This window comes from Cenococcum geophilum (assembly GCF_001692895.1).
Source record: "Cenococcum geophilum 1.58 unplaced genomic scaffold K441scaffold_46, whole genome shotgun sequence".
In the NCBI taxonomy this organism is placed as follows: Eukaryota; Fungi; Ascomycota; class Dothideomycetes; order Gloniales; family Gloniaceae; genus Cenococcum; species Cenococcum geophilum.
The window spans coordinates 149295-164028 of record NW_027137604.1 but is presented as its reverse complement, the minus strand read 5'-3'; the positions used below and the strand labels follow the sequence as shown (position 1 = coordinate 164028).

At 47.3% G+C, this 14734-nt stretch overlaps 4 protein-coding genes across 4 annotated transcripts; 2 read left to right on the top strand and 2 right to left on the bottom strand.

Moving 5' to 3' along the window:
* Positions 1-361: 361 nt before the first annotated feature.
* K441DRAFT_578988 (replication factor A protein 3) lies at positions 362-1006 on the top strand (the record flags this gene model as incomplete). Its single annotated transcript, XM_067644316.1, has 3 exons — positions 362-508; positions 626-728; positions 936-1006. The coding sequence occupies 3 exons, from the start codon at positions 362-364 to the stop codon at positions 1004-1006; spliced, it is 321 nt and encodes a 106-aa protein (XP_067500041.1).
* Positions 1007-1275: 269 nt separating this feature from the next.
* K441DRAFT_235786 (uncharacterized protein) lies at positions 1276-4383 on the bottom strand. The gene is made up of 3 exons (XM_067640674.1): positions 4332-4383; positions 2025-4272; positions 1276-1937 (listed from the first exon to the last, which is right to left on the bottom strand). The coding sequence occupies exons 2-3, from the start codon at positions 4233-4235 to the stop codon at positions 1344-1346; spliced, it is 2805 nt and encodes a 934-aa protein (XP_067500040.1). The 5' UTR covers positions 4236-4272; positions 4332-4383; the 3' UTR covers positions 1276-1343.
* A 143-nt stretch (positions 4384-4526) lies between these two features.
* K441DRAFT_680172 (AdoMet-dependent rRNA methyltransferase spb-1) lies at positions 4527-7178 on the top strand (the record flags this gene model as incomplete). The annotated part of the gene is made up of 3 exons (XM_067651347.1): positions 4527-4544; positions 4593-4742; positions 4788-7178. 3 exons carry the CDS (start codon positions 4527-4529, stop codon positions 7176-7178), a joined length of 2559 nt encoding a protein of 852 aa, XP_067500039.1.
* Positions 7179-11298: 4120 nt separating this feature from the next.
* Positions 11299-13030, bottom strand: K441DRAFT_680171 (uncharacterized protein; the record flags this gene model as incomplete). The annotated part of the gene is made up of 3 exons (XM_067651346.1): positions 11299-12689; positions 12747-12829; positions 12882-13030. The coding sequence occupies 3 exons, from the start codon at positions 13028-13030 to the stop codon at positions 11299-11301; spliced, it is 1623 nt and encodes a 540-aa protein (XP_067500038.1).
* Positions 13031-14734: the final 1704 nt, after the last annotated feature.

Genomic DNA, 14734 nt, shown 5'->3' with positions numbered 1-14734 from the left:
GAGTCCGTTTTCGACGGCCAAATATTAATATATATATATATATATATTTGTTGAGCTTTATATCCCCCGTCACGGCCCTAAGACCCTAACGATCTCAGCTTCCCTCGTGTAAAGAAAAATTAAACGCATTAATAGTACTTTCTACAACTTACACACTTATAGACTAAAAACAAAATGCTATTTTAATTCTGTAATACATTATTTACTCCCACTTCCGAGCATACTAACGTTGTTATGGCAAACCATCCAGTGCGGATCACCTGACACCGCGTTCGCGTTTTTCTTTCATGCAATCTCCACTTCCACCACAACTCTGCTCATCAACAACCCCTCCCCCTACCGTTAGCAGCAGCCGCCAAATATGTCCGATGCAACCCCCCGTATTCTTGCGACTCACCTTGAGAACTTCAAGCATCAGAATGTCCGCATTCTAGGCAAAGTTACGCAGCTCCGCGGCGAGAATGCGCAGATTGACGCGGGTGGGCTAATCACGATTCTGCTGGGCAGGGTGAGTATTGTTCTCTTTCAGCGCTTAGTACTCCTGTATTCTCCGTTTTGCAAGTCTATGAGTATAAACAAGCGTGACGGAAACGATGTTTAGATTTAGCTGAGTAACTGTTCGCAGGACTCTCATCTCACGCTCAATCATGCCGTCGAGATTATCGGAAAAGTGCAGCAAGATCTGACAATCAGGGTCCTTGCGAGCACGGATTTTGGTACAGGGGTTGGTAAGTTTATTCTTGTTTTCGTCTTTGCCACTCTCATCCACGTTCGTTTTTCTCGGCTCCTTGCTGGAAGAATTTCTGTTTTACAGTTTGGCTGCACTGAGAAATTTGCTTGCGACATTACCTCATCCTTCGCTTCTCCACCCTCATTTCAATCGAAGCCATCATGCTACCGAAATCTCAAAATACCCGATCTCTAACTCCTTATAGATTTCGACGCCGCGGCTGCAGTGGTGGATGCGACACACCGATATAAGGAAATATTTTACGGAGACGAATAAGCAACTATTCCCAATTATGCACGTGTGTCAGCACGAAGGGAAACGGAGGGGTGGGAGGGGTAAAGGCGTTTTGGAGTTGGTCTTGCGCATACTAGAGATGAAGTTTGGGGATAAGTCCGGGTTGATGAACTATGATGTTCTACTTTATCATCATGCTTTCTATCTAGGTATCGTGATGCAGCGCAAAATAACGCTCAGCTAGAATATCCTAGATATGGACCAACCAAACGTCCATGTATCAATTGTGTATATTTCGCCACCGCTCCTAAAGTCTTGCTCGAACCCAAACTCCTGATCAATTATGCCCAAGTAACTCACTGCGTCTATCCAAATTACCTCAGAGTTTACTCCTCACAGCCTCGAGCCTGAACCTCACATCCCTCAGCCCCTTTCCCACAGGCCTCCACGTCTCAAATAAGGCCAAGAGCTCCTCAACTTCCCACCCTAATTCGCGCTTCACAAACTCCTCTTCTAGTAGCCCACGCATAGCCCATGGCAGGAAATATGGGTTTTGGTTCCCGCTGCCTATGCTCTCATAATCTTTCACTTTCAAGGCATATGTATCTGCTGCTTTATCTACGCTCTTGCCCAGTGCTGGTCCACCATCCCCACTCATGCCAATACCAGTTGAGGTCACGGGCCGATTACTGGTTGGTGGTATCGGTAACGAGGTGGTTTCGAGCGCATGCGAGACAGCCAGGTTGTACACCTTCGGGTCTTCGTAAATCCTAGAATGGCCTTCTCCGGAATAAAGGGAGCCGGCGAGCGCAGGTGAGAGCTCGCGAATGAGGCCATGGTCTGGGAGGCCTAGGTTGCGTAGTTTGAGCGCGAAGCCGACCAGGTGAGTGATGAAATCTGGTGCATGGATGCGGCCGTCGACAAAGACGGCGCGATATATGTAAGGATGTGTGATGTTTGAGAAGGTGGATGACTGCGAAGAAACACGAGTTAGCAGATTCATTTGACGACAGCTGACCGAGTGAACGGCAAGACGCAAATGTGGTGCAAAATAACTCACTTCTAGGGAGACCAGTTGGTCATCGATGCTCCCAATATAGACGATGCGTACACCATATTGGAGGACTTCTTCTAGTGCGCCAAGATACATTTGGCTCACTATACTCGTTGGTCTAGAGAATTCAAACAACTCTGTCGCGGTTCCTCCAAGATATCGCGTCCTATACTCTGGAAACGGTCCGAGGTTTACGCCGGCCATGGCACAAACTCCAATTCTAGCCGCGTTTACGCAACCAAACTGGATCAGCTTCGCCACAAGCATGATAGCAACAGGAACGCCTTGCGAATGGCATGCTACCAGAATAAAATCTGCAGACTTGATATGCTCGATCCAGTTCAGTAGCAACTTCCAGAGAGTACTGACCCGGTCAGCAATGAATCCCTCGCCCTCAAGTGCCACTTTTTCGATTTTAGCTGAGTAGCCACGAGCTTCAGTCCATTCTTGAATTGCAGCTGCGGCAGCGTTGGCAAAACGAATGGATGTGCCTGTGGGCTGGCCAAGGACCTTTTGTAGGAGAGGCGTGGGGAAATATCCATGAACGCCTATTGCAATAGCCCTTTTGATCTGTGGAGGGGAGGGTGCGATGTATAGATGCGGCGCCTCAGGCTCACCACCGAGGAAATACTGCCGTATCTGCTGCCAGTAGGAAGGCTTTTGAGCGGGGTGATATGTACTACGGAATTCAGGAAGTATAAGATTAGGGGGTTCTTGTTTGGATGTTGACGCTTGTTTCGGCGCAGGCTGGGGTGCTGCGGCTGCGGCTGCGGCTGCGGCTGCTGGTGCGGGACTGCGTGCAGGGCTGATTTTAGATGGTGCTGAGGGTTTACTAGATCTGTCTTTAGGCCGTGGAGAGCTGCGAATGGACTTGGCTGGTCCCTTCTGAGGTGGCAATTCTTGCTCGTTGAACTGGGCTGCTTCAGGGGCGGACTGAGATGGTGTATCCGCTACGGCAAGTTCGCCGACTTGCTTGTGTGCAGCACTTAGATCTGCCGTTTCGTTTGATTGTGGCTTGTCACGAGACCAGAAGGCCCACCCGGATGGCTTAGGTGGTTCTAGTTTTGTAGACGTCTTCGTAGAATCATCCACAGGCAAAGCGGCCTCCGGTGTGGTCACAATCACGGCGGGATTTGGTGTTGATGCGTCAACTGTCTCGCTAGATTTTTGCGTGCCTTGAGAAGGAGGTTGTGTTGTCGATTGTGTCGGAGCAGGACTAGCTTGGGCATCTTGCGTATTGCTCCATAGCCAAAACCATGATCTGCTCGGTGTGCCCTTATCATACGCATTTGTGCTACTTTCACCATTGGTTTGAGTAATATCTTTTGAATCTTCGGTCTGTTTCATGGGTTTATCCACTCCAGTCTCTGCGGCTACCGCTTGGCCACCGGCGTTATCGCCCAATGTCTTCGCTTTATCAGCAGAATCTTCAAGTGGGGTTGATCCAGGAAGTGGTATTCTCTGAGCGTCTGCTGTATCTACATCTTTTGTAGTGCCCTTCTTATTTGTTTCAGCTCCATAGCCATCTGGTCTTGACCACCAACTCCGCCACCCTAACGTGTTTGCAGATTGCCCTTGCGCTTCGGTTTTGTCTTTCTTTTCTATAATACCCGCCTTCGGAGGATCTGGAGGTAGTGGAGGATCTGGTCCAGTTTCTTTAAGAGCTTCGACTGTGGGTTCCTTTGGTGCTTCAGTCGGAGCCTGCAATGATGTCTCTGCCGGAGTATCTCCTAGAACGTCAACTATAGCTTGCGACTCCTCCGGCCTGTCTACCAAGCTACCTGACGTAACGTTGAGTTTGGTCATGGAGGCAGCGATCGGGTCCCCCTTGCTGGATCGTCTCGACAAAAGCTTCGATGGCGAGTTTACTACAGCTTTTGCACCTTCTATGACCAGCTCAGAGGTTGCACCTCCAGCGACTCCTATGCTCTCTTTTGCAACCTGAGCTACAGGGGGTGCTTTTGACCTCCAACTGCCACCGCTTCCATACCACTTTTGCCCCGACTTATTATTCTGGTCCTTCCTACCCAGCGTGCTATTGCCAGTAGCTGCGCTGTTGGTGGTGGCTAAAGTATCTGTTGTCGGTGCTCTCGGGGGCGGTTTTGGTGCAGCTTCGTTGACTTCAGGAACAGCCGGCTCATTCAACGGTGGTAGCTCATCGGCGGTGCCAGAGGCTGGCGCCTTGGGGTTCGACTTGGACTTCTTGCGTGGGCTCATAGGGAAATGGAGGCTCGATCGATCGATGAGACCGAACCTGCGCTGGTATTATGTTTAGTGCAAAAGTCGTACGAAGGATGTCCTGGGGGTTGTCACCTTGATCCCTAGGGAGTTCTGCTGGGCGTGGTTGTCTATCGTCATTGCTGAACGCCGCCGAGTGCTCGGGTTGGCTTGTGCTCCTTTGACTGGAGCTCTGCCGACCTTCACCGCCTACTGCTGGATTTTGAAATTTTATAAAATGTCAGCATTGACACTCCGCGCGCACAATCAACCTCCGCAAGCGCTTCAACTATGGCGATCCAGAAAAAGGTAGGTATAATGTTCTTGTAGAAATTCTTTTGCTAACAGCAACTGCAGCACGGCAAAGGTCGTCTAGACAAATGGTACAAGCTCGCAAAAGAGAAGGGCTACCGTGCCCGTGCCGCCTTCAAGCTTATTCAACTCAACAAGAAATACAATTTTCTTGAGAAGAGCAAAGTGCTGATCGATCTGTGTGCCGCACCAGGAGTAAGTACTCTCAGGCCTCTGACGAACAAGCGCTGACAGCAGTAGTCATGGTGTCAAGTCGCCGCGGAGGTTATGCCAGTGAACAGCCTTATTGTCGGAGTAGATTTAGCACCCATCAAGCCAATCCCGCGATGCATAACATTTCAGAGCGATATTACGACAGACAAGTGTCGCGCAACTCTTCGGCAACATCTGAAGACGTGGAAGGCAGATACGGTTCTACATGATGGTGCGCCAAATGTTGGTACAGCATGGGTTCAGGATGCGTTCACGCAGGCAGAGTTGGTCCTGCAATCTCTACGGTTGGCCACAGACTTTTTGGCGCAAGGTGGGACATTTGTTACAAAAATTTTCAGATCGAAGGATTATAATTCACTTCTCTGGGTGTTCAACCAAGTTTTTACAAAGGTCGAAGCAACGAAGCCTCCATCATCCAGAAACGTTTCCGCAGAAATTTTCGTGGTATGTCGCGGATACAAGGCACCCAAGCACCTCGACCCCAAATTTCTGGATCCACGATCGGTCTTCGCTGAACTTGCCGACCCCACGCCCAATAATGAAGCTAAGGTTTTCAAGCCCGAAGTGAAAAAACGTAAACGAGAGGGTTACGAGGAAGGAGATTATACGCAGTTTAAGGAGGCTCCCGTGAGCGAGTTTATTCAGACAGTGGACCCAATCGCCATGCTGGGCAGTCTGAACAAGCTTAGTTTTGATCAAAAACCAAATGGAGATATCGCGCTAGCTACTATCGATAAACTACCAGAAACCACTCAAGAAATCCGGGAGTGTTGTGCTGATTTGAAGGTGCTAGGCAGGGCAGATTTTAAGCGGCTACTAAAGTGGAGATTGACAGTTAGGGAGATATTAGGATTTCCGTCTAAAAAGGCCACTAAAGAAGAAGCAGCTGAAGAGGAGGAAGTTGCAGAGGTGGAGCCCATGGACGAAGAGTTGAAAATACAGGAGGAGCTCCAAAAACTCAAGGACCAGGACTCCAAGCAAAGGAAAAAGGAAAGGCGACGGGAGAACGAGAGGAAGCAGAAGGAGATTGTGCGTATGCAAATGCACATGACCACGCCAATGGAGATAGGCATGGAACAAGCCGGACCTAATGGTGAAGATGTAATGTTCACTCTGAAGACTGTAGACAAAGCCGGAGGCGTCGGGAAGATTGCTAAAGGCAGGATGGCCATGATAGTGCAGGAAGAAAAACCTCAAGAACCAAACGAAGAGGAGATAGACACTGACGACGAAGAAGACCTGTTGGAAAGAGAACTGGACTCAATGTATGACCAGTATCAAGAGCGGAAATTTGCCAACGACGCAAAGTATCGGGCCAAAAAGGCAAGGAAGGAGCACGAAGATGGCGAATGGCACGGCTTTTCGGATAAGGAGGAGAGTAGCGATGATGTTGAAGATGACGCTAGCGAGCCCAGTGATGAGGAAGATGGTCCGAAGTCCCTAGTTACAGATCTGGATCTAGGTAATAGGGGACAGGGCGGTCTCACAAAACGAGCAGCAAGGTTCTTCGATCAGGATACATTCAGGGGTATCGACGGCCTTGATGGCCTGGAAGAAGATGAGGACAGCGGCATTGATGTTGATGAAACAGAAACTGCTGTTGAGAAACCATCTAAGGTAGCATTGGAGAGACTAACAAAATCCAAAAAGTCCGAAGCCCCCGGAAAAGGCTTGCGAACGACGGATGAATCAACGGAAAGCAAATCTATCGCGCAGAAATCAAAGAAAGCTCCAACAATACCCCAAGGCGATACCGATTCAGAAGCAGAATGGTCTGAAGAAAACGAAGACGACTTCGAAGCCGTAAAGCGGAACAAAACCTCATGGGGAGAGGACGAAATACCGATGAAAAATGGTCGCCCAGATATTGACATCATTACTGCCGAAGCGATGACGCTTGCCCAACAACTAGCCTCTGGCCAGAAGACAAAACATGACCTTCTAGACGATGGATTCAATAAATACTCCCTGCGCGACGTCGACGGCCTACCAGACTGGTTCCTCGATGACGAAAACCGCCACTCAAAACCGCACCGCCCGATTACTGCCGCGGCTGCTGCTGCTATTAAAGAGAAACTTCGTGCGCTCAATGCTCGGCCAATCAAGAAAGTCCGAGAAGCGAAAGACAGGAAGAAATTCAAAGCAGCACAGCGCCTTGAGAAAATAAAAAAGAAGAGCGCACTACTTGCAGACGAGGAGGGTATGACAGAGAAGGAGAAGGCTCAAAGTATTGCGCGGTTGATGAGCAGGGCGGCAAAGAAGAAACCCAAGCAAAAGGTTACGGTTGTGGTAGCCAGGGGTGGAAACGCAGGACTGAAGGGAAGACCGAGAGGAACAAAGGGAAAATATAAGATGGTAGATTCGAGGATGAAGAAGGACGTAAGGGCTGAGAAGAGACTGGCCAAAGAGAGGAAGTGAGAGTATGATCCCGAAACGGATGTAAAATATGAGACTCGTCAGTGTGATATGAGATGCTTGTTTGATCTAGCCGAACAGCTATGCCGCTAATCATGATTTTTCCAGATTCCTAGAACGGGATATAGCCGTCGATAAGAATTGATTTGCATATGGAGCAACTTCATCAATAAGGAAATTTTCTTAGGTAAAGAGCAGCATTAAAAGTGCCCGAGGTGCTAATGTTGGAATTAAGAGTAATTTTATTGTCCAGTTGCTGAAGTTTCTCTATCTAGGTGCTGCGCCTGATTTTCGTCTAACCGTCCTATGAATTCAGTCATCCATGGCATTCGAATCCCCCCTGCCACTTTACGCCAGAGACGCCTTCGCGAAAGTTTTAGGAACGCCATTCGGCGATTCTCCCGTCACTTCACGGTCAATCACGTCAAAATCTCCCTATTACTCACTCATTCTCCACCGCATTCTCACTAGCAACTCTACTCTCTCCATTAATCGCACCATTGCCTCGGTCCGATCTTCGCCTGGTGTTCCATGCAGCAGCACTGTGTACTGCGAAATGTCCTCATCCAGCAGCCTATCGTCGTAGAAATGATCCTGCAAATTGATCACAGGATTCGTAGGCGAGAGACGAGTAGTCGTGGTTCTTGTTGGCGAAAGGATGACGGCGATGTAGTAGATGTGCTCGTTGGCGCCGGGGGAGCACTGAGTGCGGATGGAAAGAGAGGGGTGCGTGGGAAATAGAGTGGGGAGATGCTCTGTGCGATGTGTCAGCGCACGGCCCGGAAAACAAGAGCACTGCTCCTATGCTTCAAATATCACACGAGCCATGAATCGAATTCTCTCTCGCTAACCAACCACCTTGCGCTAAAATAAAGAAGTCTATGCTACGGATACTTGGAAACATCTTTGCATTTTTACCTAAAACAATACAGTTCTGAAGAGAGAAAAAAGAGAGGAAAGAGAGTTATAGCATTACCCCGGATCCCAAGATATATGTCTCTTCGTTGGCGCGCCGCGCGCCGCGCTTCTTCCTGGGCCTCCGCTACAGAAGAATCCGAGCCAATTTCAAACGACGAGCGCTTCCACCACGGCATAGAGAGTGTGGGGAAAATGTGGGGAGACGGGGGAGCGGTTTGAGGGTACGATGTGGCTTAAAATGATACCGGAATTTATATGTCTTGCATGAGCAAATGTTAAGATGAAGGGAACTACCTTGCAGGAACCCCAGGATAAGAGTTAAAGTCATGTGATTTAATTCACGCAGTGTGTTGGCAAGTTGTTGTGAGGTGGCCTACATGGGCTATCATGCTTGGGAAGTGAATTCGCTGACGTTGTGCGACAGTGTAGATCTGGAGTCAAAGTTCTGACACGAAGCCCAACTCCTCTTGCCACCCAATCGCTCTCTGGAGCCATCCCTGTCACTAAAACTTATGGTGGACTAGTGCCATCTCCCTCTTTCTTTCACCTTCACACTTCTCCCTCCTAGTTTTAACCAACGGTGCATCTTCTCGAGGGGTCATACGCCGTAGTTTCGTTGCCCTATCCAACAGTGCCAACAATGCGTCCTAGCTTGGCCTTAAGGCTACCAGCGGAATATCAACTCAAAACTCTAACCATTTATGCTTGTGTCATTATAATCCATCAACAGTAGTAAGGCACGCGACTCAAGTTTTAAGCACATCTAGACCTTGTAAGCGCATCACGCAATCACTACGAGAAGCTGGGGTTCGTCAGCGCTAAGAACAAGCTGCGGTGAAGGCGGGATGTTTCTTCGATCTGTTGCCGAATATCTTCTACCGAATCTTTATTGGGATACGTAAAAACTTCACGACATTGGTCACCACGTTGATGGCCACCATGGGTGAACGACTTCCTCAAATTACTGCTAACCTTCAGGCCGCATTCTATACCATTCCATATTTTATTCTTCACGTTATATATGCGTAGACTTTTATGTTAGTCACATACTTGTCTTGATTGACGGGTCCAAATATAGAATAGGCTGCTCGGACCTGGCAGAGCAATGTGGCCACCTAAGAATATTTCTTTTTCACTTCTCAGCTAGAGCGGACTCTATGATAATACATGGTTGAGTGAACCAAGAACGAAAGTAAGTGAGCACCAGACGCGTGCATCAAGCACGAGTTTCCAGACTGGCCACTATTTCTCTAGTCCCATCATTAAGCTAAATGAAAGAAAAAATAGAAAAAAATAGCCTTACAATCAATTGCTAAATGATAGAATAATGGAATTCTAGACTCTTATCACATGTCGCCCTTTATAACCATATCTCCCTTTGAACATTTAGGCATCGTCAAAGCTTACCCCGTCAACTTAGTTCTATGAGTCTGATATCCGCCGTTGCTTCTATCCTATACAATGAAGATAATCTACCTAGCATAAAATAATAGCCTCCTTTTGGGACGGGCTATTTTTTTTAAACAAAATAAATGAAAACCCCCCATATTTACCTACTAATAGATTCAGTTTGTCCCAGTATTACAGTATTATATAAAAAATCATCTTTCCCGATATTTTAGGACTAAGTAAAACAATTTCCAACAATTGCTGTTAGTTAAAAACTTCGTCCGCATACGACTTTGTTTATCTGGTAAAATACGGGACTTAGTCGGGCTATGTAATATTTTTCTGACAAGATCTTTAATCTCTACCGTGCCGACTTAAGGACATCTATATTTGTCTGTGCTTCTTGAGTATTAACTACTAGACTGCCAATAGAAGAGCGCCGTGGCGGAAGAATTCGTAAGGGGTTGGGCCCTCTTTCTGTTTTTCTCGTTCTTTATATTATAATCTCTATAAATACACGCCAACACTTAGAGTTAACTTTCTAGTAGATTATTTACGGGACCTTTTAATAGAATGTTAGGCAGAATGGTAGATACTATTAAATTAATAGTCTCTTTTCACCAATAAATCTTGCTCTATTTGGTTTTAACATTCGCAAATAATCTAGAAAAATTTAAACCTAAAGCGATATCTTACTAGCCGTACCCCTATTAAACCTATATAGAACATTAAATGGGCCTATTACTTTTAGGTTTTACTCTAATTTCTCGATATACCATCGAATAGAGACTATCGCCGTACTAAGATCGTTATATTAACTTTCTTAGCATAAACTATTTCCAAGATTGCCATATACACTAAAAACTAGTTAGTATACTACGGGCACGTGCCTCCGGCACGTGACCGGCGATCATCCGAGGGGCATCCGGGGGTTGTCCTGAGGGCAAGGTGACCGCAATAATATCCCTTACATTTACTGTCTCGTTTGCCGTCTGAGCCACTTACTGAGATAACTAAGAACCAAAGAATTGCCGATTAGTCCAACCCCGGTCTGCATTTCATCCAGATCGCTCAACTTTGTACCTATCTTGATCGATCCTGAATCAAACACCTCAGAAACTTGAGGCTCAGACCTCAGTTTTCTGAGGTGTTTGATTCGGCATATTTAGTATGCCAGATCAAGAAGCTTGCTCTCCATGGTACTAAACTGGAAATATATTAATACACAGCTTTCCAACTCATCCAACACAGCCGCATTCGCGTCGCTTTGCCTGTTCTTCGTCTCAACATAACCACCTGTCCTTGTTTTGAAACTACGCCGATTTCGCTTCCACCGGTGTCACCGATAAAAGACGGCAAAGCGTAGAAAAGTAATATGATGTGCTAGCGATTTGCTTTGCTTGGGAGGAATCTTAGCGGAGAGCACCTGAGTTGAGCAGAGTGGTGGGTAAGAGAAGGCATATCGAACGTTATATGAGTGAGTGCATACGGAGTGGGCAGCGGGGTGAGTAGCGGGTGAGCACCGGGTGAGCACTGGGTAAGCAACCGTGTGAGTGACTGCCGGGAGCAGGGGATGAGCTGGCTGATCACTGGACATGGAGAGGGTACTATCATGCAGTGAGAACCTACTGCTGTGACCAGGATATCGAGATCAACGATCAAACATGCAGTGAGAACCTACTTCTGTGTCCAGGATATGGAGATCTACGATCAAAAGCTGGTTTGCTGGGGAGAATAGTCGGAAGGAGATGCTTGAAGCAGATAAGACTGGGAGATGCAGGTCAATTCATTCAACCAATTGGTTGCCTTTTCAACGTCACTCTTCTCTCTTTTGCTCCTCAATGATATCCTCTACCGTCTTCGCACTGATTCTACCTTCAAATCGTTGTTCGGCTAACTCGATACAGCGAAGATTAGCGCCTAGCTTGTTCATTGTTTCCATCCACTCTTCAAACTCATCGCTGTCGTACACACAACCTCCACCGGCCTGCAGATGTGCAACTCCGTCTTTAATGAGCATGGTGCGAATAGCAATGCACGTGTCGACCGGCCCCTCAGCCACCTCCCCATTCCGAACCGAGTCGTACCCAAACCACCCCACGGCGCCGGCGTACACTCCCCGCTTCTCCTGTTCCAACTCCGATATCAGTTGAGCGGCGCGAATCTTCGGCGCTCCGGAGACTGTGCCCGCAGGGAAAATCGACCGGAATGCGTCCCAGCGTGTTGATTCGGCACGAAGCATTCCAGACACCTCCGATGTCAAGTGCTGGACGTGGGAGAACTTGTCGACTCGCATGAGATGATCGACGCGCACTGTTTGCGGATCGCATACGCGGTTGACATCGTTACGGGCAAGATCAACGAGCATAACGTGTTCGGCGCGGTCTTTGACGGAATTTTGGAGTCGTCGTGCCAGTTCGTCGTCTTCTACAGAATTGTTCCCTCGGGCGATCGTGCCGGCGATAGCATGATTCACGATGCGGAGCCGCGGGGTATTAAAGCCCCCTGCGGTAGATGCACTCATTAAACATTCAGGGGAAGCGCCGACTAGCGAGAAGTTAGAGCATGAGAGGTAAAACATGTAGGGCGATGGGTTCAATGATCGAAGAGTGCGGTATATATTAAAGGGGTGGACGGTAGTGTTGCGGGAGAGGCGTTGGGACGGAACGGCTTGAACAATATCCCCTTTGATAATATATCTCTTAAGCTTAGTAATGAAAGCCTCGTATCCACTTCGTCCAACATTTGATGAATATTGGTTTCCGGAAGATGATGTTGAGTCTTCGCTAGCGAGTGCTTGAGGGGGGAGTGCAGTCTCTGCTTGATGGATTGTCGCCAAAACTGATCGAAGCAATGCGCATGCTTCTTCGTACGCCGATCGGATATCGGTTGAGGTTGAATCAGGGAGCCTTATGTGTGTGACGACTGTGATTGTAGACTGGAAGTGGTCGAACGCTACTACTGTGTCGTAGATCATGAACATGGCGTCGGGTATTTGAACATTGTCTTTCAGCCATGGTGCAGCGGTCGTAGGTTCAAACTGTTGGATACAATCGTATGAAAGATATCCGACTGCCCCGCCGGCAAGATTTGGCAGCTTGATTCCTGGAATGTCGACTATCCGGTCCTGGAGCTCACTTTGGAGCGCTCGCAACGGATCGCCAACATGGTCGTATCCAGGGCCACAGCGGACGACCTTTCTAGGATCTGAGAGCAGTCAATGAGAGAGTTTGAACGAGACGGTTGAATGCATTATAGGCTTACTGGCTCCAATGTAGCTGTACCGACCTATTGTTTCGGAAGAGCCAGTGGCACTCTCAAGAAGAAACGAGTATTCAGCGGTAGCTCTATCAGAATCAGCACTCGTCTTGTGGTTGCTTTGCACGGTTTACTCCATACCCGGACGACAGCTTGAGAAAGATGGCGGTTGGTGATATCAGATCAGAAGGTGTTGAGATACATAGAGGAAGAAGAGTGCCCTTTAATGCTTTGTGTTTGTGTAGCTCCCTTGCGCTGGCGAGGCTTGGGTAGAAGTCGTTGGTATTCATCTATTTTACGTGTTTAGAAACAGACAAGTTGAACTGTTGCAATTTGGTAATTGTGCCTGCTCTGTAACGCCGGTGGCTACTACCTCCCAGGCAAATGTGTAGTAGAATGAAGAAAATTGAACAACGCGGAGATCCTGAGTGATCACAGCTTGATGAAAGGCATGTGTCAATGTATAGGAAGGTGCATGGATTTCATGGAGAGGAGCCCAAGGTCCTCTATCTACCAAGGTCTGTGCTTCTGTCACGTGATGCCAAGAGGCAACCCTAAGCGGAGCATACAGCCCGGCTAGTGTTGGCGAAAGCTCCGTTGGTGCCCGCCAAGGTGCTAAGCCCTATTTATTACGATTTTAATAGACGAGGTAGGTTTTAGGAGGTTATATTAAGGATATATTAAGCGGGCAGTCTCGGGGCAGGCTCATCCCACAGACCCATCATGACTCAGCTTTTAGTAAGACGCGCACGGGCCACTATCGTCAGCGTGTAAACAACTTTTGAATAACAAAGCACTATCTACAGGTGTAATACTCCAATATTTGACCGTCTATTTCAATAGGGTCCTTTCCCTTTTTATCACTATGCCTTAGGGGACCTGATAGTAAGTGCGCTAGCTTTATGAGCCTCATGCGCGTCTTTAGAAGCCCCCTGTCGTAATCGCTTTAATTTTAATAGAATGACAACCTCTTTTAGCTTAGGATTACTAGGACCCTCGTTAGTATTACTTAAGATTAATGTAAAATTACTACGAGCTAATTAAGTATAGGTCCTTCGAGCTCTAGTACGCGCCGCTCTGCCGGATTAATAGAGTGGGAGAGGTAACGGCTTTTAAGGTAGTGGCTCTTAAGGTACCGAATAGGTTATAATAGGCTCCTTCTTACCAATATTTTAGTATTGATCGTCTAATATAGTACCTTGGAGTACCTCCGCGTTATTAAGCCACGAGTTATTATCCTCCCCCGCTTTTAAAATAACTACTTTATCCTCTAACCCCCCTAAAACTTCGTTATATAGCACCGACGGCTTATTAAATGGTTGCTGCTTATCCTCCTTATCCTCCTTAATACCCTTATCTACTTTGTCGGCCGGTTCTTTATTTTGGATTAGAAAGTGGCTAAGCTTTATATTACTACTTAGTTGAGTAGGTATATGCTTCTAGGCCTCCTCCTACCTTTCCTTTTAGAGCTCTTATACAGCGACGTTGGTAGCGCGTTTAGTAATCTTAGCGCTTATTTTGCCCCACTGGTTGACCTTACTATACTTCTTTTTAGGTAGTGGCTGCTAGTAAGCCTTTAGAGGAACCTTAAATAGAGCGCCCTTAGGTAGCGATTAAAGCTCTACCTATCTACTTAAAATAGCTATTTAAGCTACCTTAAAGTCTTTAAATTTCTTAGTAAGCTTGCTTATTTCTTTAGCAGGAAGGTCCTTAATAATATTAAGGAGGCGGAGAACTAATAGCTAGATCCTAGTAAGAGCTTCTAGGTGCTCTAGCAGAGGGTTGCCTTAGAACGCTATATTCTTAATATATCGCGGTTGCCAATCTAGAGTAGTAATTAGCTTTATTGCGATATACTAGCGAGGATGGATTAAAGCCGGCGATATAGGAAGCCTCTATATTAAGCACTAAATAAGTATATAGCGGTAGGGGAGGCCATATCGGTAAGGGTCTTTGTAGTTATAGTTATCCTACTTCTACTTCTAATTGGCCTA

Bases quoted from the DNA above. Each gene is read 5' to 3' on its own strand.
- K441DRAFT_235786 (XM_067640674.1), bottom strand. From the start codon at position 4,235: ATGAGCCCACGCAAGAAGTCCAAGTCGAACCCCAAGGCGCCAGCCTCT. The intron at 1,938-2,024 runs GTGAGTTATTTT...GTTTCTTCGCAG, and splicing joins ACCAACTGGTCTCCCTAGAA to TCATCCACCTTCTCAAACAT.